Below are 21,636 nucleotides of genomic sequence, written 5' to 3' on the forward strand. Positions count from 1 at the left end.
AATATTGTTCCATAGGGATGCAGAGATGGGAGGCGTAACCGCGCGCGACGAGTGGTGGAAGTTGTTGGTATTGAACTTATAAGAAGGACATTTACACAGAAAAAGAAGTACAAGCTTTTCTCAGGCAAAATAGAACTCTATACATATAGCATATATCTCTCATAATAATCCCAATCAGGAGAAAAAATCCATCAACTCAACTGATCCATTTGATAAACTATTTCTCCTTCTCCTCTTCTTGGAGGCTCCAGACTGCTCCATTTTTCATTGTTTCGGAATTCCTTCAGTCCCCTCCTCCCCTTTTGCTTCCGTGGTTTGATCAGGAGCTGGAATTCCATCCCCAACTTTCTCTCTTGGGGATTCTCTCATTCCATTCATTCCATTCTACATCCTCCATCCTCTTGACCCGTCAATTATCCCGCTTCTTTCCCTTTGCCCCCCTGCAAGAACAAGCTCCCGCTCCGACTGCCACCCAACTAACGTGTCTTCCCCCCCCCCCCCCCCCTATCATGGAGTAGGCATTGTTCGAAGAACGTCGTTTACTTCCGTGTGTTCTGGGTTTTCCTATATTTGGTTTCTCGAATTTTATATTCTAATTGGGGACGAACCTCCTTTTGTTCTGTCGTCTTGACCCTGGTGGTCGTTCCCCAAAATGTCCTCCGAAACAGATCATAGAGACTACGAAGGGGTGAGTGGCCTGCTCCTGAACATTGAAGCTGATGAGCTCCATGAAGACTGACTGGGGATATCTTGGACTTAGGATTCGTTTCATGACTCGTCGGAAACCCCCAATACCCATCCTTCCCTCACCCTTTCGATCCCTCAAAGTACCTCGACTCGTTCGTTGACCGATAGCCCCCCCAGCGGATCTGCTGCAACACCGCATTTTGCCGAAGCCCCCTCACTCCCACCCCGTTCTCCCGAGGAAGATAGCACAAGGGAAGGTGCATATGAAGCCAGCATAGATGGACAGTCGGAGGCAGACGCCACGCCCCGCAAGCAAAAACTCCAGAAGTCCCCTTTGTTAACAGCCCACCGCTTATCCACCACCTCCCTCGACGACGTGAATTTGGCCGGCAATGCTAAGGACGATGGGTCCATCGACAAGTCGGATGTGAACCAGGAGCTTCAGATCGGTTCCCCTCCTCCCTTGCCATCCAGAGACTCCACATCCACCCAAGGCTCACGCCTTCAAGGCTTATCCGGTAGTCTTCCTGCAGTGCCATGGGGTCCGCCTCCTCAGAACAAGAATCCAGCCCCCGTCGCACCACCCCCTCCCCCAGTTCGAAGAATCACCAGTCCTTTTGCCTGGCTGTCCCGGGCATCGACAGGGAGTAAAGAAGTCGCGTCTGTTCCCCCACAGACAGGACGTCGAAGCACCGCTGCATCTATCTCAACAATCGGCAGCAATCCTGAAGTTGCTGGCCGATCTCAGGATGGAGACCTGGATGGTTTGAAAAAGCCCAGGCGCAACAGCTTGAAGGACCAGTTCAAGTTGCTTCGGATGCGTGAGGAAGGACTGGTTTCCGAGCATGAGGAGGTCGGTCTCGCATCAGGGCGTGCAAGCCTTGCTCAATCCGCCGCAAGTCCTCCTCCCAGTATCCCGGAAGAAGGAGAAGATGACACGACCACCGCTCCACCAGTAGTCTCTCCTGCGATCTCACCCCCAGGTGCCCAATCTACTGTCAATCCAAGCCTCGCCCCCGGAACTGTTTCAGGCTTCTCGACGTCTGCCACCGATGCTGCTACGCCAGTGGATTGGGAGTTATGGCAACAGCTGGTGAATCATGGCCCGCAAGCGCTGAAGGGTACAAATTCCGAGGAGCTGAATGCTGCTATCAAACGAGGAATTCCGCAGACCATCAGGGGAGTCATTTGGCAAGTGCTGGCTGACAGTAGGAATCCGGATCTCGAGGAGGTATACAGGGACTTGGTCGTGCGAGGTACAGATAAGGAAAAGCTGCGAGCCAACGGTATGGCCAATGGGGAGAAAGACTCCGTGGCTTCCTCTTCGCGCTCTTCTATCCGCTCCGAACGTTCGATTTCCGTGACCCCTTCGAATAATAGTGCCTCCCCTAGTCCTTCTCACGAACGCGACTCCGAGAGGCTGGCAAAGGAGCAGGCTGCTAGCGAAACAGCTCGTAAGAAGAAGGCCAAGGAGGATGCTGCGGCACTTCAAAAACTGGAAAAGGCGATCCGTCGAGACTTGGGTGCTCGCACGAGCTATTCACGTTATTTTGTCTCTCAAGGGAATCAAGAAGGACTGTTTGGACTTTGCAAGGCTTATGCTCTCTACGATGAGGCTGTCGGCTACGCCCAGGGGATGAACTTCATTGTCATGCCCTTGCTATTTAACGTGAGTATCGCCTCGTTTCCTTCAAGCTCGACGGATAATTTTTTCCCCCCCTCTAATCTAACCTGAATTTCTAGATGGACGAGGTGGAGGCATTTACCCTACTTGTGAAACTTATGAACCAGTATGGTTTAAGGGAACTATTCATCCAGGACATGCCTGGGCTGCATCGGTGTTTGTATGTCTTTGAACGACTGCTAGAGGACTTTGAACCCGCTCTTTACTGCCATTTACGCCGGCGAGGAGTCAATCCCCAACTGTACGCGACTCAGTGGTTCCTAACACTTTTTGCGTACCGTTTCCCATTGCAACTTGTTCTTCGTATTTACGACCTAATCTTCGAAGAAGGGTTGGAAAGCACAATCTTGAAGTTCGCCCTAGCAATCATGCGTCGTAACGCAGGTGTGCTTCTTGCCATGAAAGACATGACCCCCTTGACCGCGTTCCTGAAGGAGAGGCTGTTCGATGTTTATATCGACAAACAGCCGACTCCGTCTTCTATTCTAGAGTCGGGCTTTTTTGGGACCTCGGGGGCTGCTGACAAAGAGATCTACCGCGCCGATATCATGGTTCAAGATGCCTGTGCTATCTCGATCATGCCGGAAACAATCCGTGCGTATACGACGGAGTGGGAGGACAAAGTGAGAACTGAAAGGGAGCGCGAGGCAGAGTTGGAAGGACTGAAACATACTGTAGCTATGCAGAGTGCTCGCATCCGACTACTAGAAGAGCAAGCGGAAGCCTCGGACAAGGAGCATGTCCAGCTCGCTTCGGAACTTGTGCACTTGAAGGTCGAGAACGAGGAACTTACAGATATGAACGACGCCCTAAAAATGCAGGTTAGCGAGCTCAAGAATGTGGTTGATAAACAGCCAGCCGAGGTGGAAGAGAAGCTGCGGACAGAAATGGACCGTATCATGAAACGCAATCTTGAGGTCCAAAACGAGAATCGCGCCATGGTCGAACAAACAGCCGAGATGGAGAAGGAATTAGTGGCGGCTAAGATGAAATGCGCTGAGGTAAGAACATCTTCAATTCTTTGGAGAGTAGTGACCTTGGGCTGATTTTGTTGTGGTTAGGTTCATGAACATAATGAGAGCCTCAGGCAAAAGCTGAGCGATCTCCGCAGGGCTCTTGACTAAACTCGCAATCTGTATATTCTATGTCCTGTCCCACTGGAACTTACGGGTTTCGACGCTGTATTATCCTCCAACAAGTCACACACGCTTGTCCTGTTTCCCTCCTGTGTACATTTCACCCACTCCCTGATGGTGTTGTTGGCCTATGGTACTCCTGGATGAGACCACAGTTATTATTGTATCATGTTCATCTTTTCTTATCCTCTTGGACCGTGTGCGATGTAATGACCTCGAGTCTAGTTATGCAAGCGTGTCATGAAGTGTCCTATATTGGGCGTGTTTCCTCTGTGGTCCTGTTGTTCAGTACTGAGCCACATTGATATCTCGTCATCCGCTTGGTATCTTTGCTCCTTCTTGATATGATCTCTGAGCGCACCAATGTGTTATCTATATTTTCGCATGCGGCATGGAATAGCTAGCTGTATGCAGTGCATGTCAACGAAACAGATCTTATCAGAAAAAGAAAAGAAAGAAAGAAAGAAAGAAAGCTTAAGGAGAAAGTGTATAATACATCATAGAATATTCTCATAATAAGTTGTCAGAACATCCTCCTTCACCGGCGCCGCCACAGCCTTCAACGCCTTATGCGCCTCACACTCCTCATCATAGTACTTCATATCCTCCAAGGAAGCGAACGTTGTCTTCACCGAGACATTGAAGCCCTTGTTCCGGGGGTCGGGGTAGGAAGTCCCCACCGCTGCAGCGAGGATGTATGGTTTTCCATCCTGAAGTGAGAGAATCAATCCAGTTAGTAAGTACAAAACAGATAAACAGATAAACATATATATATATATATATATATATATACCTTGACAGCTGTCTTCGCAAGAACCTTGTATTGCTCCAGGAGACGGATCCGGCCCGCCTCATCGGAGATCTTGAAGAGGGTGATACGTTCAATGGGCGCCATGGTGGATGATGATGATGATGATGATGATGATGATGTCCTGGTTGAAAAGTAGGATACGGATATGCAACGGCGGCGTAACAGCGGTAGGTGTGGCAGTGGTGTTTTCAGAGGCGGAAGCCAGTCGCAGGGCCTGCAATGAGCGCTGGAAGTCGCGAGATGTGGATTATAACTATGCGATGGCGAGATCAGGTCTCGTGTGCGGGGTAGGAAGAAGAGGGTTCTTGCGAGGCGCATTAGAAATCTGTTTCGTTCTAGAAATTTCTTGGGTTGGAACTTTGTCGTCTAGGTACCTAACTAAGGTAATAATAACTCGTATCCATTCTGGGCCTATGGTTCCGGTCCGTATGGCCTCACGCTGGACCTTTGGTGGTATGGAAGATTTCCGACAATTCCGTCGGAAGCCGGGTACAATCGGATAACTGACTAAGCGGGAAATATTTGTGTAACTAACTAACTAACTAACTAGTTAGTTTCCTCCCAAGCTAGGAGGTAGTTACTACATGAAGAAGATAGATGGTGTTTCAATTATAGATGCGAAATAGTGCGGAATTAATCCGACCGTTGCTTTCATTTCAGCGGAATCTCAACTATCTTCGGTGCTGGGATTCAAATAAAACGGACAAGTCGATGTCTTTTAGACTGGGCGGTTTGCTCTGTACCATTGGATTTTATGACATAAACCAAGTCGGCCTTGACCCAAACAAAAGATTGCATATCATGCAACATATGATATTGGGAACCAGGATTGGCTTCGATGGCAGGAGGCGGAATCGTTGCCTTTCTAGATATGACGTCTTTTCATGTGAAAGACGTGCGTAGCTTCATTCTCAAGTGTCGTCGAGTTTGGGTTTCAGTGCGTGTCGGATCCGAAGATATTTTCATAAAGAGATTCATATCCCGTCATGCAGCGCCGTCGAGCTGGGGGGGAGGGGGGGGGGCACCATGAATAAACCTTGGTGTATTGGGTTGATACCTGTGTTGTAAATTGTTTCTTGGGCTGAAGAGAGATTAAACGTCATTCACTGGTTCAGGCCGATTCTTGAAATAAATCTTATATTTGACGATCTCGACGATTTCTAGCTCGTCGCCTGCTTTCGATCCCGGTTGTTTCTGTCGCTTCTGAATGATAGCAAGAGGCTTTGGAAGCTTTTTGACTTCTCCAGTCATTCGCTGGTATCTTCCAACGTATAGATATGCTCTCTTCATCCATTTTGTGTCGTCTGGGGTTTGCGGGGAGTAGTCGGGGAAAATGAGTTTGCCGACTGGAGTCTCGGATGTGGTGGCATTCGGACCGTGAGTATTCTCAGAGGCCACTGCAAATTCATCTTCAATCGCTGGAATTTCTTGTGACGGAACATTAATTGTTCCCTGGAGTTCGAGGAGCGCGAGGCCTGATGGAGTCCGCAGGAGTTGAGGGAGAGGGTTGTGGAGAGGAGAAGCGCCGACAGGGGACGCGGACGCGCGGGGATGAAGAGGGACTGAAGGCATGTTGTTGGAAACGGATGAGAATCGCTATTCAATAATGATAGAAATCGATTTTAATCATTCTCTTCGCATGAACTCAATGAATCGAGTCTAGTGTTGTCAAGTTTTCTGTCGCATTTGGTGATGATGGCAAAACTAGTCGCGTATTTGCGGAGAATTTGGAGATTGGGAAAACTAGCGCGTTTCTCTAGTCCCACAAAAATAAAGACCATCACAGCAATTGCCTATGGTGTCCGCTTGATCGTGATTAAATTCAAAAGTTATAACATTTCTATTGTATGCCCCTAGTTGGGTTGGTTCTCTTGATAATACACGAGCTCCCAAGTAAAGCTGTCCTATCGATGAGTTCGAGGTTGTTTAAAGCAAACGGCTTATCCCTGCTACCCGGTAGCAAGGTTCGTCTCGGCCATATAATCCATCGGCTAATTAGCATGTTTTTGACGATTGATATAGAAAAACCTAAGCCTCTACCAATGAATTGACGTTTTTATGGTTTCCGCCTCTCATATCAAGTGAGTGTGGCGGGTTCCTTTGAAAGATGCCGAGTCGATAGTGGTATATCAACGCCTTAGAAAGGCCCGATTCGTGGGCGGCCAAAGAACTTTGCTGAAAAGCTATAACGCGCCTTTCGGTTTTCAAACGGCCTCTGGAAATTAACCCCAAGGCCTGGCTTCCTATAAGTTGGTAGAACAGTGAAGGTGGCTGTACGGCCAGCGGATTGAAGATGAGAGCCAAATAGCGGGATGCCTTTGAGGATAGTGTTTTTGATACGCCGAGATGAAAGCTCCCTTATGCAGGCCCTTTAGGAAAACAAGAATTTTCGAGAGTTTTTAAGCCCCTAATAGCCTCATTGACAACGTCGTCCGTGGTTCCGGCAGGCCCGCTCATTTTCCCATAGCGTAAATCGCTCATTTCGCCGACAGTAGAGTTGAGCTCCGATAAGAGAGATGCCCCATCTTTGTCAATTCCCGCTATTTCTTGCTCTATACTAGCACATGCGGTTTCCATTGCAGATAGGAGACTTGAAACCGAGTGATACTCATCGGAGGCGACATATGTAGGGCCGAAATATTGAACATCCATATCCATTTCTCGTTGGTCATGTGCATTGACATCTTCAATGCCTGTTTTATTCATAAATTTGCGGAGTTCCGCTTTCTGGCTGTCTCCCTCCTGGACTTCTTTGTCAATGTTCTCATTGACAATATCCATATCTTGCTCTCGGAGCTGCTGCAGCTCTCGGTAAAGAACCCTAATATGGGGGTGAGACCGCAGGCGCTTTGGAAACAGCTCTGTAAACTGTTGCAGGGACATCACTGTTGGCAGAGAAGCTGGAGCCAGCAGAAAATTGCTTAGAATGGAGGTCTCTGAGGGCGCCATCATGTAATATTTGAGGTCAATTGATAGAGAGTCAAAGTTTTATCAGACACGCGTGTCTAATGTTGTCGAGGGATATCCTTCCCGGCCCCTTGATTCCTGAGATATTGTGTTATTCCAGTAAATGCAATCATGAGGTTTTTTTTTTGGGCAACTGGGACGACACAGAACAGGTCTAACCATATAAGACGTAAGACCTAATTAACACTGATTATAGATAATCCACTGCAGACAATAATGAAGAAACACAATCATAAGTAAAAAAGCAAGAGGTGAATGAGGGAGAGTAGATAGATGATGGTTGGTGTAAACTGACCCGGCGGAGTTTCGTGGCTTTCCCTTTTCGCGCAGCACGCGTAAAGTAGTTCTTCCGCTTCCTGTCTCTCTTTCTTCCTCTCACCACCTTGCCCTCATCAACACCCGCCTGAAACAACATAACCTGAACCTTCTTAGATCCTTTTTCCTTGCCTATCGACTTGATATCATTGACAACAAGTCTTCAGAGGATCGAGACTCCATTTACGGTCAATTCCTGGCCTACATCGAATCTTTCCTGCAGCTATCAGACCTGAAGATCCTAAGGCTCAACACCTGCTGTGAGGAAACCAAGTCTTTGTCTAAACTAGATTGTGGCCCTCTTAAAGTCAAATAGTTGGTTTTTATCTCCATTATTCTGTTCAGCTGGCTTTTGCGTCTTGCTGCCTGGCTCTTTATCGGCATATCTCCTTGTCGTTGTGGCAGGGTCCCTGGGGGATTCGCCTGCTTTCATTTGAGATACGCCACTTGTGTTCATCTCTACTACAACCCTACCGCCTTATTTGCATTTCCGGGGTAGAGATTATTATACATCTTCTTCGTTCTCCGACTCCTTTGGCGCAAGGGCTATCTTCTTAACCCCTCTTTCCTCGTCTCCATTTTTTATCAAAATGGCACCAGCAGGACAGACAACCTATCAGAAAGATGAAAGGGTCCTTTGCTTTCATCATGAGATCCTCTATGAGGCCAAGATCCTCGACCTCAGACACACAAATGCTGAGGACAGGAAAAGCCCGTATGAGTATCTAGTCCATTACAAAGGCTGGAAGAACACGTACGTATCTCCCGTCTCTGTATATTTTACCAATATCAAAGCGTCTACTTAGATGTTACGTGTAATATTGTGGACCTCTGTTTTGGAAAATTTCTGTCACGGTGACGGGGAGAATTGGGGGTCGCTCGTATCTCCTAGTGGAAGAGAACTCACGGTCCAGGAATTTGACTGACTGACATGTATTCTTACTAGATGGGATGATTGGGTTCCTCAAGATCGACTTCGTAAATTTACGGAGGAGAATAGAGAGTTGGCAACTACCCTTCGTCGGGAAGCTGAGGCTGTTTTTCGCCAAAAGAATAGCAAAGCCTCTGTGAAAAAGAGGGGAGGTTCCGACCGCAGTTCCGCCCGGGATAGTGAGGAGCGGCAGACCTCTGTTCCTGGCCGTGGAACTAAGAGAGCTAGAGATAACGATATTGAGAAGGTAAGCCCAGTTAGCTGTGAATAAACGGTCGCAACTGGCTTTTCAGGAATGAAATTTCTTTGAGTAATGATTCTAACATCCATACCCAGGAGGACAATTTCTATGTGCGACCTTCAGTCAGAATTGTGATGCCAGACAATCTCAAGTCGCTTCTGGTGGACGACTGGGAAAATGTCACTAAAAACCAACAGGTTGTGGCGTTGCCGGCCAAGTGCTCGGTTAACAGAATTTTAGATGACTATTTGCAGGAAGAGAAGCCGAAGCGCACAGGCTCGGCCGATCTAGATGTCCTTGAAGAAGTAATCATGGGCGTGCGCGAGTATTTTGATAAATCACTTGACAAGATTCTCCTGTACCGGTTTGAACGTGAACAGTATCGCGTTCTTCGTAAGAGATGGGAAGCTGCGTCCGGTGATTTCGCCGACAAGGGACCCCTTGACATCTACGGTGCTGAGCATCTGACCAGACTCTTTGGTTCGTCTCCCTATGCTAGGTCTGGCTAGTTATTAGAGGTAACTAACAGATATTTAGCTACCATGCCCGAACTCATCGCGCAGACAAATATGGATCTCCAATCCACCAACAGACTTCGGGAAGAGCTCTCCAAGTTCACACTCTGGCTGAGCAAGAACTCTAACAAGTACTTTGCCACTAAATATATGACTGCAACTAACGAATACGTTGAGAAGTCTCGGGGAGTCCCTAATCCGACTCCTGGGACTGCGACCTCGCGTTTGGTATAAGTTGCTACGGAGTAGCTTGTGCCTCCCTTTTTGTACTGTTTCTTAATCAGCTTCTTTCTTCTTTACCTGATTCATTATTATCTTGATTAGTCTCCGGAAAAGTGCAGACAACGCAACAAGGATGAGACTGTTTCACGCACTTTATGGGTATCGATGACTTATCCTGTAACATTATAACTATTAGAACGAGCGAGGTTCTGGGAATGCGGTGTCTTACCTTTGTATTTCTTGCTCTCTCTGTCTCTCTTTCTACATTATTGGCAATGAAGCTGGAAGGGAAAAAAAAAAAGAAAAAGGATACAAAAAAAAAAATGAGAATATTTAAACATTCTATCATCGAGTTCCATCCAATCAAAATAATCACGACATTTACATCAGAGAATTATATAGAGTTTGGCCAATAATTCCGTCTACGAAAAGAATTCGTGTGGTGGCGGAAGAGAAGCAAAGAGCTGAAAAAAGACTAGAAATCAGGGAGAAGAACATATAGATAGATAATGGCTATATAAGCAGCTGTTTGGCATCGTCTACCGCACACCTTGCACCTCTCTTCAACTCCGTTTTCCAATCCGTCTCACGGTATCTGGTCCACGCGCTTAAGCCTTCAGGAGGTTGAATGCGCAAAGTGTCATATCCCTGTTTGATGATATGGTGTACCTCGCGTGGACTGAGGTTCTTCTTCTGGGCTGCTGGGATAGGAGCTGGACTGGACCCATCACTATCAACTTTAGCGTCAGCGTTCCTACCTGGGTTGAATAACAGTGTATAGAAATGTGTGGAGACGGAGATGAGAGTTTCAACGGCGGCAACATGGATGTCTTTGTTGGCGTCTGTGATTTTCGAAACCGAGGAGGCAGCAGAAGCAGAGGGCTTGAGGGAGTAGACATCGCGGAACTTGGTGATTATGGGGCCTGTTTCGACCAACTTGTAGAATAGGTCATCATAGGAGGTTGGATCGGGCAGGAAGGTATCACCTGCAGAAACGCAGAATGCGACAAGGTCCACAAGGGATGTTGTTAGGGTGGTGATGTATTGGTTGTTGGAGAGATCGGATACGTAGGTGGTCAGAAATCTCATTAGGGAAAGGAGAGTGCGCCAAAGCTCAGACCAGTGGTACGTTAATCGAATTCTGTTCATGGATAGGTATGTAAGGATGCGGAGCAGGATTGCGATCGTGTGGCTTGCAAAGGTGGGTCAGATGAGTAATTCGTTCGTAGGACATGATGATGGGTTGAGGGAGGATGAGAACTCTACCTGTAAAGCTGGACGTCAAGACGGCGTCGAAGATTGTGTGATATTGCATCGATGAGCAGGTCCAAGATGACTGTTGCGAGGACTCTGTCGCCAGTCACAAGGGGCAGGTATGGCTGTCGTTGTCTACACAGCCGAACCTTTCTCTTACTGTCTTCACTGCAGAGTTGCTTGCAGGAGGTCGAGTCCTCTGAAAGGATGCGAAGAGTGAGAAGGTTGAGTTCGGCGTAGTGGGCAACTCTTGGGGATCGATATGCGTGCTGCAGAAGATAGGAGGTCAAGGAAAGGAAGCTCGAGAATGGAGACTCTTCATTATCCTTCTCGGGTGCGGCATTAATCAGATGGTATCCAAAAAGCTTATTTGCATTAGTGAAGTCGTAAGTGGCCAAAAGAATGGCTGCTTGTTGAGCTGGGCTGTTTCAATTAGTGAAAAGTGATCTCTAGAGATCTCGGGGTCACTAGAATGGAGCTTACAGAGCTGCAAACATTTCCTTTGCCTCCTCGGCATTGGGAGGGCTTGCTCGTTCCCTTTTACTTGGGGCCAGCACTCCCAATCCGAAATAAATCAGGGTTCCGATCAGGGACCAGCCCTCGGGGGAGTCGTCTTGCACAACTACATAGCCGTTCCTCAAAGCGGCACATGAAAAACCGACACCTTTGACGATTTTTTGAATACTCGTCTCATTAACAAAATCATCAAGACGTAATTGATATGGATTTTGGAATTCGAATTTATTGTAGTTCGCCAGCAACCCTAGGAGAACAAAGGGCTCGAACACTTGCATTGACGACTCTGATTCATGCACAAGCTTTCGGATCGTTAGCTTTTGCCCACGTATATGGAGGCTATTTTAGGATACAGACCTTCATAATTGAGGGGAATAAATCACGATGAGTAAAGTAGGAGACCAAGCTCGTTTTGTATGCACCACTAGTCATCGCAATCGCGGTCTGAATTGCTTTGAATCGAATATCAACTGCAAATTTATCAATATGATGCAAGATAATGTAGTCCTTTGAAACTCACAACTGCTGCCACTACGGATTATACTATCCAAAACAGCGACGAAATTGGAAATTACTTGATCGACATTGTCAAGGCCGGCTAGGACCGTAATAACATCGGAACTCGGATTGGTGTACTTTTTTTTCAAAACACAGACTAGAAAGACCGTCAAGGTCTACGTCCTGGCTTAGAGACTGCGTTCAAACCATTTCTGTCAAAGAACTCACCTCCAACGCATAAGAATCTATAGGACTGGAACTGGAGGCAGCCTCACGGATTCCTCGAGCAAAGAGTTGCTGCGTTTGAAACTAGAAACGAGTTAAGATTGAACGCCATGTAAAAGGTAGTCAAAGAGCAAACTGTAGCCGACCTGCAAATTGAGCGTCTCGTCTGGACCGAGACTATCTAGAACAGAACGAAGCCGAGCCCGATCAGGCGGCAACAAAAAGAATTCCCTCCAGAACCCTTCTGAAGGCTCTGCAAAGTCTGAATTCTACAAAAAAAAAAAAATCAGAACTCAAATCCAATAAAAGTATGATCTGTGCAGATGGGGTGGCGGTACTTGAAACAAGTTTTCGTATAGTTGGACGATTTTAGGCTTGAAAGTTTCAGGTCTACTTTGCTGCGTTAGGGGGGACTCCATCATGGTAGACATGGTCCACCTTTAGCATGGCAATAGTTAGAAGGGAGAGAGACAATAAGGAAGGAGAGAATTGGAGGTAAGAGAATGGATGGGCGTGATTGTCTTCCCATCCCAATTCTATGGAGTTGGTGTCTTCAGTCATAAAAGTCCTTCTAATCATTCATCGTAATAATAGTTACGGGCCACATGTGACCGGCGTGCTGATTGCTGCTTCGGGCAATTGTCCACTAGCCACACACGTGGCTTGAATAGCAGCCACATCCTTGGCGAGACATTGTATCTTGGTTTAGTCATCAATGGGTACAGATCATCTGACTACCTTCTGTTTGATGCCATGTTGCCTCAGGTGGAAAACAAAATCAGAGAAATCTTGCCAAAAAAGAGAAATGAAAGGGTTACTCCGTACTGAGTACTCAGGTACTAGCTTAGCAATTCCACCTCCATGATTACTTCTTAGCTAGAGCCTCAATGATCGGGCGATTATACGGAGCAGTGGCGCCATGAGTAAGTGCGTAGAAACACCTTGATGGTGATTGGTCCACCCGGGTACTCTGCCCTGGCGCTGGGCCTGTTTTAACCGATCTGTCACCGACTCAACCTAAGTTTCTCAACCCAAACTACCGAGCCAGCTTTCTTCAAGAACTTCTTCCACCAACGATACCATCACAGAGCGCATATAAAATTCATAGCGCTCGCCCTCCGCATTCGCAATAGACTGATTCTTTCATTCTCACAACATATTCTTCCACCACCATGTCGCTCTGCAGAGCTACGATGCGTTCTCCAGTGACATCATCCGCCACGGTGCTTCGATGGATGAAACAGTCCGCCAACGTCCCCGTCGCACCGAAATATCGTCTCTTTTCTTCATTTGGAAATGCTTATCGCTCCTCGAAGCGTGATATGCAAACTGCTACAGCCTACCGACCGCATACCTTGCCCTCTTCCTTCCCGATCACACCCAACCCTGGGGCTAAGGACACCATCCCTGCCGATTTCCTTCCCATTCGAGAGATCCCTTCTCAGCAGCTCCCTGAGATGCGAAGTACCAACTCCAAGACAAGTGTCGATGGTAGCGAGTCCCAGAAAGCCAAACCAGTAGATTCTGTCGCTGCTACCCCCAAGTCCGCGGAGAAGTCCCGGAGAAAGCTACGCCCCCGGAAAGCTGCCATGAAGCTGACCCCTATTGCAATTGAACAACTGCGAAGGCTACTGTCACAGCCAGACCCGAAATTGATTCGGGTTGGAGTCAAGAATCGCGGCTGCTCCGGTCTCGCGTACCATCTGGAGTACGTGGAAAAGCCGGGTTCCTTCGACGAGGTTGTGGAGCAGGATGGCGTTAAGGTGTTGATTGATAGCAAGGCTCTTTTCAGCATAATTGGAAGTGAGATGGATTGGCAAGAGGATAAGCTGAGCGCGAGATTCGTTTTCCGCAATCCTAATATAAGTAAGTGTTTTGCGCCCCAACGATCTCTGATTTAGAATCTGATTACTAATGTACACAACAGAGGAACAATGTGGATGTGGTGAATCCTTCATGGTTTAGCATATCACTTTTGCCCACTTGTTATTTTTCTTTACCCTCATGACCTGGCTATGGAGTCATCTTCGGTGCATTGGACGGCGTTCTTTCGATTACTTTATTGGCAGGCCTAATGATTCCCGGGAAATGCTTTTTCCCATCTGCTGTACATAATAATATGTTCTATCTTAAATCTTGCGTGTTTCCTTCACTACCAATATCAACACTCACATAAACAAACTATGAGGGTATTTCATAAGTACAAGCACGAGTCGTGAAGTAAATATTGCTCTACTCCTATACAGCAGTTGTATTTTGGTATGAATATGGTGGTCAGCCTTGAGTCTAGCGTCATCCAAAGCCATTCACTTTCCGGCAAGTAGCTTCACAGTAGAATGAGCAAAGGCAGATGAGATGGGCCACTATATATATACACAGGTTCTCTAACTGTAATATAGAATGGTATCAGCAAAATATACTCCTCTTTTTGTCTTGATTATGCAGTACTCTTTTCATTTTCATTTAATAATATCACGTGGTCCTTGATTGTCAAGGCAACACTCACGGCGGCTCCATATAACACACACTCCAGTCCAACATCTCTCTACTTGTTAAGCCCTTAACATCGCGAACAATAACAAATGGTATCCGGCTCATCGATAAATACTGTTCTCTCATTCTGGGACTAAGTTCAAGAGCATTGGAGACTGGATACTTCAATGAGCGATGGCCAGCCCATCTAGTATCTTATTTCCGGGTCCCGCCCTCGAGACTGACCCTCTATACGTCACAGTTCGATTCTCAGCTTCAATACCAGATCTTCGCCTCGACATTGAGTCCCCAGAAACCACCACAGCAGCAGGACTCAAACAAGCAATCCGCACCCGTCTCCCACCGAGTTTATCCTCCCACCGTCTACGTTTGATCTACGCCGGTCGTGGTCTCGAAGACACCACCCCTCTCGCCGTTTCCTTAAAACTACCCCCCCCTCCAAACCGATTCTCCAAGTCCCCGTCACAATCACATCACAATGATGGAGACCCAGCAAATCCGAAACAACTAGGGAAAGACAAGGGGAAGGCGCCCGTCCGGGAGCCACCCCGTCTCTATGTCCATTGCTCCATTGGCGATATCGTTCTGAGCGCTGCAGACCTTGCAGCGGAAGCTTCCGTAGCTTCCACACTTCAAAAACAAGGACAATCATCACAGTCAGACGATGACTCGCTACAGCGCCAAAAGCAAAACCAACAGGCGTTATCGACAACGCCCGCCCCACGAGGATTCGACCGCTTGCTCTCGGCCGGTTTCACGACGGCAGAGGTTGCGGCGCTGCGGTCGCAGTTCATGGCTATTCAAGCTGCATCACGCACCCCTGACACGATGCCCAGCGGGGCAGAGTTGCACGAGCTCGAGGATAGATGGATGGATGAAGGGTCATCCACAATGGTGGCGGGGGCAGTCGCGGGTCCAGAAGGCGTTTCGTTCCCTGAGGACGATGGTGGGCTTGGCACAGGGTCGAGAGAGGCTATCGATGATATGCTCTGGGGGGCAGTCATGGGGTTCTTCTGGCCTGTGGGTTGTGCGATGTGGTTGAGGCGAGAGGAAGGAGTATGGAACTGGCGCAAAGGATTGGCGGTGTTCGCGGGGGTCTTGCTAAATATTGGATTTGGGGCCATGCGCATGATGAATTAATGTCCATCTGAATGACCATTTCTCGTTCTCTTGATCTTTTTCTTGTTTTATGAAGGATTTGAGTTTCATTATTCTTATGCCTGCATGACTTTTATCATTCATGATACCCCATTTTCATATTACTTCTATAAAGTTAGCGATCTGAGGACATATTGCGAATTCATATCTTTAACTTAGTCGCATAAAAAGTACAATGTATAGTGATATATAGAGGTTGGAGGTATATTATCATACAACGCTGTGTAGTATGTCGTGAGTAGGAAGAGCTAAAAGGAAACATGGGAAACTAAAGCCGACGCCTGCTAAAACCCTGAAATCAACTGAACTTGCTGTAGATGACTGCAAAAATCAAAAGAATTAGAACGGTGATAATAGCAATCGTGATTATCCGATTCGTAGCCATCCTGTACAAAATAGATGTTAGATATGCGAGATCAATATTTGGTGTCACATAGACAATGGGGTCAAATTGGGTTAGAACACAAGGGCGACAGTACCTACGGGCCATTCCTCGCAAGGTCTTGATACTTGTATCAACATATCCTTCACTCTGCTGCAGCATCCCGTGGGTATGTTGAATGGTCTCCCGCTGCACCTGCAAATCAGCGAGTGTGCTACGACCAATATCTTCGGTTTCTAATGCGATCCTCTGGCTTTCTTGCAACCGGGCAGAGCTGCGCTCCAGGCGATCCGTCCCAGAAAGAAGCTGCTGTCTCTGCTCGAGATGCTCATCTTGTGGGTCGTCGGTGTAACGATCTCCAAAAAGCGCCTTGCGGTCGTCGGAGAGAGCCTTGAGCTTACGCTTCGCTTCATCGATATCGCTCGAATAGTTGCGGAAACGAACGTTTACTTTGGACCGTGCCGCGGACGGAATATTCTGTTTCTCCATGCGCATTTGGTCAAGCTGCGGGGTGTTAAGTTAGTTTAAGTAAACTGCATTCGACTACAACTTAGCGTGGTAATAGTGGACAGGGAACAAACCAGCTCTGTTGCCTCGTCTAGAGCCCGGTCTGCTTGTCTTATGGCTGTTTTCCGTTGCTCTCCGCTCGACTCTGCGATCTGGTCTAACTTTTGGTTTAGATCGGCTTGAACAAGCTTCAGCTCCGTCTCGTAGCTGCTGAACATCTCAGATCCGGCATCTGTATCCAGGGGATTCGACATGGCGGAGCCTATTGGGAATTAAAGGGCCTGGTAGAGATGAAAATGGGTGGTGTTGTGAGTCTGTTCAATCGGCGGCGTCCCTGATCGTTGATAAGAAAGCGTGAGGCTGGGACCGGGGGTAGATGGCGACTGGGCGGAGGTGGAATGCTGGGGACAGTATATTCAGGTGTGAGCGGCTCGAAATAGGGTACTCTATCGAAGGACCCAATGTCTGAGAGAGGAACAGCGAGACGACAAAGAATAATGGACAGACGGTGAGGATGGCGATGATGCTAGACGGCCGCCTACGGATCTGGGGAATCGCCACGTGATCCGCGCCCGAGACGTTTTCGTCTTCAACTTGAGGCGGTTGACAGGACTCAATTATCATCATCATCATCATATTTCTCAATTTCAACATCCAGTATTTCTTAAGACTCTGTTATGAATATCCCATATACCATAGAATTGAACATAGATGGACGATAATGATGGTAATCGATATCTTCATCTAGACCACCTGCGTATCAAGGTCCTTGTGGATTACTAGTACTACTATACGATTACAACTATAACTGGTCCGCTTACGATGATCGAGCACCTTGACCTGACACATTGTTCCTGCACGTAAATACTGATGTCTCACAGTTTATTTATTTCATCTGGAAGATCCTTTTTATATTCATTATCCTGGCAGCCCTGGCTATTTTCAACCAACCTTGAACAACTTCAGCCAATCCGATATCCGTCTACTACATCTTCTTCCTGGGCTTACCTGTCATCTGATACGATCACGCTTGCTCTACCTTACATGAGTCGGTAGTCAGCATCTGCGGAGCTCAGGCCCAACAAAGACGTCGATGACTTGGGGTTTCTGTCCCTGTCTCAACCTCACTCCCTATGCTGAGGCTTTTTTCGTACCAATGATCCTCGGATGGGAAACGCGGGTTGGCTTTATCTCATGTGGATTGAATTTGGCCCTGCTCCTATAGCTTGATATAACTCATGCCTTGACCTTTGCGATATCCGCTGTTGAAATTGCGTGCTTCTAAAGGGAAAGATTGCTTCGACAAGTTGTCGCTCCTATGTCTCCATCCGAACCTAAACGAGTCGCTATTGTAGGAGGTGGCTTAACTGGAATCGCTTCCTTCTGGGCCTTGCGAAATTCTTCGCATGATGTCCATTTGTTTGAAGCGTCTTCAGTCCTTGGCGGACATATGAAGACGTTACCGTTTGAAAGCAATGGTAATCAAGTCGAGGTAGATTTGGAGTTGCCGTCGTTCAATCCTAAAGCTTGCCGTCAGTGCCTCACTTGGAGATGCCGCTTTCAGCGCTAACTCTTAAATCTAGCCAATCTTGTTTCTTTATTGAACTACCTGGGAATCGCCACAACTGCTGTACCATTCTCCTTTGGAGCTTCGGACGGTACTCAGTCCTTCAAATGGTATAGCAGTATCTTGAAGAGCGTCCTTCTCTGCCCACAAATGCTCTGGAACAAGCAAGCGTGCCGGCTCTTGTTAGACGCGATCTGCTTTAGACATCTGGCTGTGACTGTGCTTACTGACGAGTCTCGGGGGTCTGAACCCCCCAAAGTTGAAGACTTGACGGAAACCTATCTTTCAGACGAAGGTTATTCAAACAGTTTTCGTGACAAGTATCTAGCTCCATTGCTCTCCATGCTATGGAGGACAAATGCAGGAAGGTTTCTTGCTCGATTTCCTGTGAAAGCTCTGGCCCGCTGTTTGAGTGACCATGACCTTCTTTGTACAGACGGGATGAAGCCAAAATGGTGGCGAATTGACCTGGGAGTAGGACATTTTATCAAGACGATGGTGAAAGATTTGCCCCATGAAAAAATATATCTACAGACCAGAGTGAATGAGATAACACGGCATTCTAAATCAAACTACGGCCTCGTTACGTGCGACGGCCAAGAGTCGCTGTTTGATCATGTTATTCTCACGGTAGATGGGAACGAAATCATCCGAATTCTGGGCTCGACGGCAACCACGGGGGAGAAGGAGATAATACAGTGCCTAGGGGTTACGAGGAATATCGTTATTTTACATTCGGACCATTCGGTAGGCGATCACTGTCTCTCCTTCAGAACTAGCTGGCTCAACGTCCCGGACCAAAGTCACCGCTAAAACATCTCTAATAGATGGAACCCGGTGGCATACTTGACTGTAACTATATTATAGCATCGCAAGAACAACCACGTCGTGACTTTTTCTCTCCCAAGTCCTGCGCGAGGTACAATCTGAATACCCTTCAGAACATACCTACCTCTCTTTTCGGCCAGGTGCTCATCACCTTCAACCCACTCGCACCACCTCATCCTAGCCTTGTACAAGGGGTATGGGAATTCACAGAACCCGAGCCCACGGCAGAATCCCTTTACGCACAGGCCCTGCTGCCCTCGATCCAAAACAAAAGGGGACTGAGCTATAGCTTCTGGTGGACGGGCCGTGGAATTCTCGAGGACGCTATTACCTCCGGGTTCAGAATAGCCATTGAGGACCTAGGAGCCGAAGTGCCGTTTGCCGTGGACTTCCATCCCCAGCCGCTAGATTCGACAGAGTTCTTTGCGAGACAGGTAGGACTTCAAGAGAACCTTACTCGAACGGTTCTCCAGGCTTTCCGTGTCTTAGTTATTGTGTTGGAGATCACTCTGCTTTTGTTGACCCGCCTGTATACGCCGGGCTTAAAGATTAGGGCTCGTCGTACCGTTTTCCGAGCGCTCAAGTCATCAGCCATATCATGATTTCTGCTATACTTCCAGGTTGAATTAGAATACTGCATCTCGGTATATTTTTTTTTTGGTCTAATTGTTTTTTTTTAAAAAAAAAATAATAAATTCTACTGCCCATAGCAAAGATCACCCCAAAGGAATAGGAATTGAGCTTAAGAACTTAGTTGACATTAACGTAAAACGGGTTATACTTTCCAGTACACAAAAAACTCAACCGTCACATAAGACATGATGGTATACATAGTAATCTTTTTTCGAATCTTTATCTTGGCCCAAATATATGGGAAATCCTCTCTTGACTTCTACACGAAGTCTACTAGCCCCAAACCGGTCGCCATACTCCCATTTGCAAAGAAAGTCATATTACAAACATCCACCTATAGAAACTTTTCGCTGTCCTTGCTGACGATCTGCGCGCTTCTCTTTGCATCAAGAAAGAGGTCCTCGCACTCGGCCACATCGGCTTCTTCGATTCCTCCGGGTCTCCCGTTCACCCGCGCAAGGATGCTAGCAGGTGTCAGCAACTGCAGTGCATACCGTAGACTGACCTTGCTGCCGTGTTCTGCGACCTTGTCCAGAGCGGGGTCGGTAATACTGAGGCCTTCTGTCTTAGCGCGCAGACGGATGATAGTCTTGATCTCGTCGGGGGAGTAGGGATGGGTGGGGATGATGAGGAGACGCGCGAGGAGGTCCGAAGGAATACCGTGGGCGGCAGTGATATCGTCAGTGCCACGGATGACAGTATGGCCTCGATTAGAAGCGAGAATGACAATCGGAGATATTGTAGACTCCAGGGCGCGGTTCAGATATGTGAAGCATTCGATATCCAGCATGTGAACCTGAAATAATATGCGTCAGAAAAAAATGGCAAGAAAATTGAACGATAAAAATACAACAACTAACCTCATCGATGAAAAGAACACCGGGAACAAGCTCAGCGACACCTTGGTCAATGTAACGGTTGACTACTTTGTTGATCTCCTGGCGCAACTTATCCGTGATTTCGGTTTTCTTTGGCTTCATGAGTTGTCCCATCATGCTCATTACATCCTGTCCACCTTGTGGCCGGGCGTTGGCAATATCCAGGTCGTGTAGTGTCACATCCTGCACAATTTCCTTCTTCTTATGGACCTCACCCTTCGGGACTGGAACGTATTCTTCGGCTTCGAGATCGAATTCGGTCGCATAGGCGTCAGATCGGCCTACTCGCTTACAGGCTCCAGTGTTGGCTTCAATGTAAATAACATCTCCCACGGTGACTCGCTCCTTTTGGATAGCTTCGTAAATACTGGGATCTAGGCGAAGCTTCTTGGTACCCCTAGCTGACTTCAATCCAATAATCAAATGGCTGATCGTACGGCCATAGCCGCCTAGTGGGTTCTCAGTCTCCTCGGGCGTCAGCTCTGTGACTTCGCCTTCGTATACCTCTTTTGTTTCTCGCACGCGAAGACCTATGAGAGAGGTTAGCCAGCCATGTTACCCCATTCCCACCTTTTGGATATTCATTACCAATTGCTCTCCGGAAGTTTTCCATAAGGGCTTCCGTTTTCTTAACTTCTGCCGAGTAAATCTCACTGCCAACAATTGGGCAGAATGGGACCTTAGTTCCAAGTTCCTGCGATACGGCGAGTGCAAGAGCAGTCTTTCCTGTTCCCGGGCCACCAGCAAGAAGAACAGCTCGTCCCGCCATTTTCTTCGCCTTGATCAGATCCACCACGACACCGCATGCCTGGTTGGGAAGCAAAACCAGTTAGCATGCGTATACATTTGGGGTGTGAAAATAGAATAGTAATGCCCTAGACGGGTTCGAGAGTTGCGCACCTCACGGGCGGTAGCCTGTCCAACAAATCCATCACTGGATGGTTCCGCAGTACCATCTGGACGTAGCCCAAGGCCCTTAATATGTGTGTGGGCAGCTGTCCTATTCTCGCGCGAATTGCCCTTGACTTCGCTGATCTGGACCATGGTGAAGAAGGGATTGCGGCCTCAGTCGGAAGGCACAATGAAGGGAAATAAAATCAAGCTGCACCGAGTCCAAAATCGATAATGCGGAGAGAACGAGCCACTGGATGGTTGATGGAGATTTGGGGAAATGCAGCTCTTGCTGTT

The 21,636-nt window shown here is 47.6% G+C and overlaps 9 protein-coding genes across 9 annotated transcripts; 4 read left to right on the forward strand and 5 right to left on the reverse strand.

Moving 5' to 3' along the window:
- Window positions 1-652: 652 nt before the first annotated feature.
- Window positions 653-3,495, forward strand: P175DRAFT_0527748 (putative GTPase activating protein (Gyp5); the record flags this gene model as incomplete). The annotated part of the gene is made up of 4 exons (XM_040899551.1): window positions 653-688; window positions 761-2,356; window positions 2,431-3,372; window positions 3,433-3,495. The coding sequence occupies 4 exons, from the start codon at window positions 653-655 to the stop codon at window positions 3,493-3,495; spliced, it is 2,637 nt and encodes an 878-aa protein (XP_040755685.1).
- A 509-nt stretch (window positions 3,496-4,004) lies between these two features.
- On the reverse strand, window positions 4,005-4,402 carry P175DRAFT_0489419 (Dabb family protein; the record flags this gene model as incomplete). The annotated part of the gene is made up of 2 exons (XM_040895736.1): window positions 4,005-4,217; window positions 4,301-4,402. The coding sequence occupies 2 exons, from the start codon at window positions 4,400-4,402 to the stop codon at window positions 4,005-4,007; spliced, it is 315 nt and encodes a 104-aa protein (XP_040755686.1).
- A 1,008-nt stretch (window positions 4,403-5,410) lies between these two features.
- P175DRAFT_0505971 (uncharacterized protein) lies at window positions 5,411-7,267 on the reverse strand (the record flags this gene model as incomplete). Its single annotated transcript, XM_040898154.1, has 2 exons — window positions 5,411-5,880; window positions 6,700-7,267. The coding sequence occupies 2 exons, from the start codon at window positions 7,265-7,267 to the stop codon at window positions 5,411-5,413; spliced, it is 1,038 nt and encodes a 345-aa protein (XP_040755687.1).
- A 450-nt stretch (window positions 7,268-7,717) lies between these two features.
- Window positions 7,718-9,985, forward strand: P175DRAFT_0553573 (MRG family protein). The gene is made up of 4 exons (XM_040900499.1): window positions 7,718-8,354; window positions 8,547-8,778; window positions 8,868-9,252; window positions 9,310-9,985. The coding sequence occupies exons 1-4, from the start codon at window positions 8,191-8,193 to the stop codon at window positions 9,519-9,521; spliced, it is 993 nt and encodes a 330-aa protein (XP_040755688.1). The 5' UTR covers window positions 7,718-8,190; the 3' UTR covers window positions 9,522-9,985.
- On the reverse strand, window positions 9,806-12,547 carry P175DRAFT_0470160 (ARMH3 family protein). The gene is made up of 8 exons (XM_040895031.1): window positions 12,341-12,547; window positions 12,149-12,271; window positions 12,006-12,086; window positions 11,800-11,953; window positions 11,637-11,749; window positions 11,247-11,581; window positions 10,776-11,186; window positions 9,806-10,701 (listed from the first exon to the last, which is right to left on the reverse strand). The coding sequence occupies exons 1-8, from the start codon at window positions 12,431-12,433 to the stop codon at window positions 10,023-10,025; spliced, it is 1,989 nt and encodes a 662-aa protein (XP_040755689.1). The 5' UTR covers window positions 12,434-12,547; the 3' UTR covers window positions 9,806-10,022.
- Window positions 12,548-13,019: 472 nt separating this feature from the next.
- P175DRAFT_0513307 (uncharacterized protein) lies at window positions 13,020-15,804 on the forward strand. Its single transcript, XM_040898740.1, has 3 exons — window positions 13,020-13,868; window positions 14,402-14,405; window positions 14,687-15,804. The coding sequence occupies exons 1-3, from the start codon at window positions 13,175-13,177 to the stop codon at window positions 15,633-15,635; spliced, it is 1,647 nt and encodes a 548-aa protein (XP_040755690.1). The 5' UTR covers window positions 13,020-13,174; the 3' UTR covers window positions 15,636-15,804.
- A 147-nt stretch (window positions 15,805-15,951) lies between these two features.
- P175DRAFT_0428874 (v-SNARE protein VTI1) lies at window positions 15,952-16,796 on the reverse strand (the record flags this gene model as incomplete). Its single annotated transcript, XM_040893325.1, has 3 exons — window positions 15,952-16,039; window positions 16,133-16,539; window positions 16,617-16,796. 3 exons carry the CDS (start codon window positions 16,794-16,796, stop codon window positions 15,952-15,954), a joined length of 675 nt encoding a protein of 224 aa, XP_040755691.1.
- Window positions 16,797-17,360: 564 nt separating this feature from the next.
- Window positions 17,361-19,539, forward strand: P175DRAFT_0470172 (uncharacterized protein; the record flags this gene model as incomplete). Its single annotated transcript, XM_040895032.1, has 3 exons — window positions 17,361-18,074; window positions 18,126-18,898; window positions 18,937-19,539. The coding sequence occupies exons 1-3, from the start codon at window positions 17,861-17,863 to the stop codon at window positions 19,537-19,539; spliced, it is 1,590 nt and encodes a 529-aa protein (XP_040755692.1). The 5' UTR covers window positions 17,361-17,860.
- A 52-nt stretch (window positions 19,540-19,591) lies between these two features.
- On the reverse strand, window positions 19,592-21,598 carry rvb1 (RuvB family ATP-dependent DNA helicase pontin). The gene is made up of 4 exons (XM_040896276.1): window positions 21,349-21,598; window positions 21,037-21,256; window positions 20,431-20,978; window positions 19,592-20,366 (listed from the first exon to the last, which is right to left on the reverse strand). Exons 1-4 carry the CDS (start codon window positions 21,490-21,492, stop codon window positions 19,905-19,907), a joined length of 1,374 nt encoding a protein of 457 aa, XP_040755693.1. The 5' UTR covers window positions 21,493-21,598; the 3' UTR covers window positions 19,592-19,904.
- Between the last annotated feature and the right edge of the window lie 38 nt (window positions 21,599-21,636).

Source organism: Aspergillus ochraceoroseus (assembly GCF_002846915.1).
Source record: "Aspergillus ochraceoroseus IBT 24754 chromosome Unknown P175scaffold_1, whole genome shotgun sequence".
NCBI classification, from domain to species: Eukaryota; Fungi; Ascomycota; class Eurotiomycetes; order Eurotiales; family Aspergillaceae; genus Aspergillus; species Aspergillus ochraceoroseus.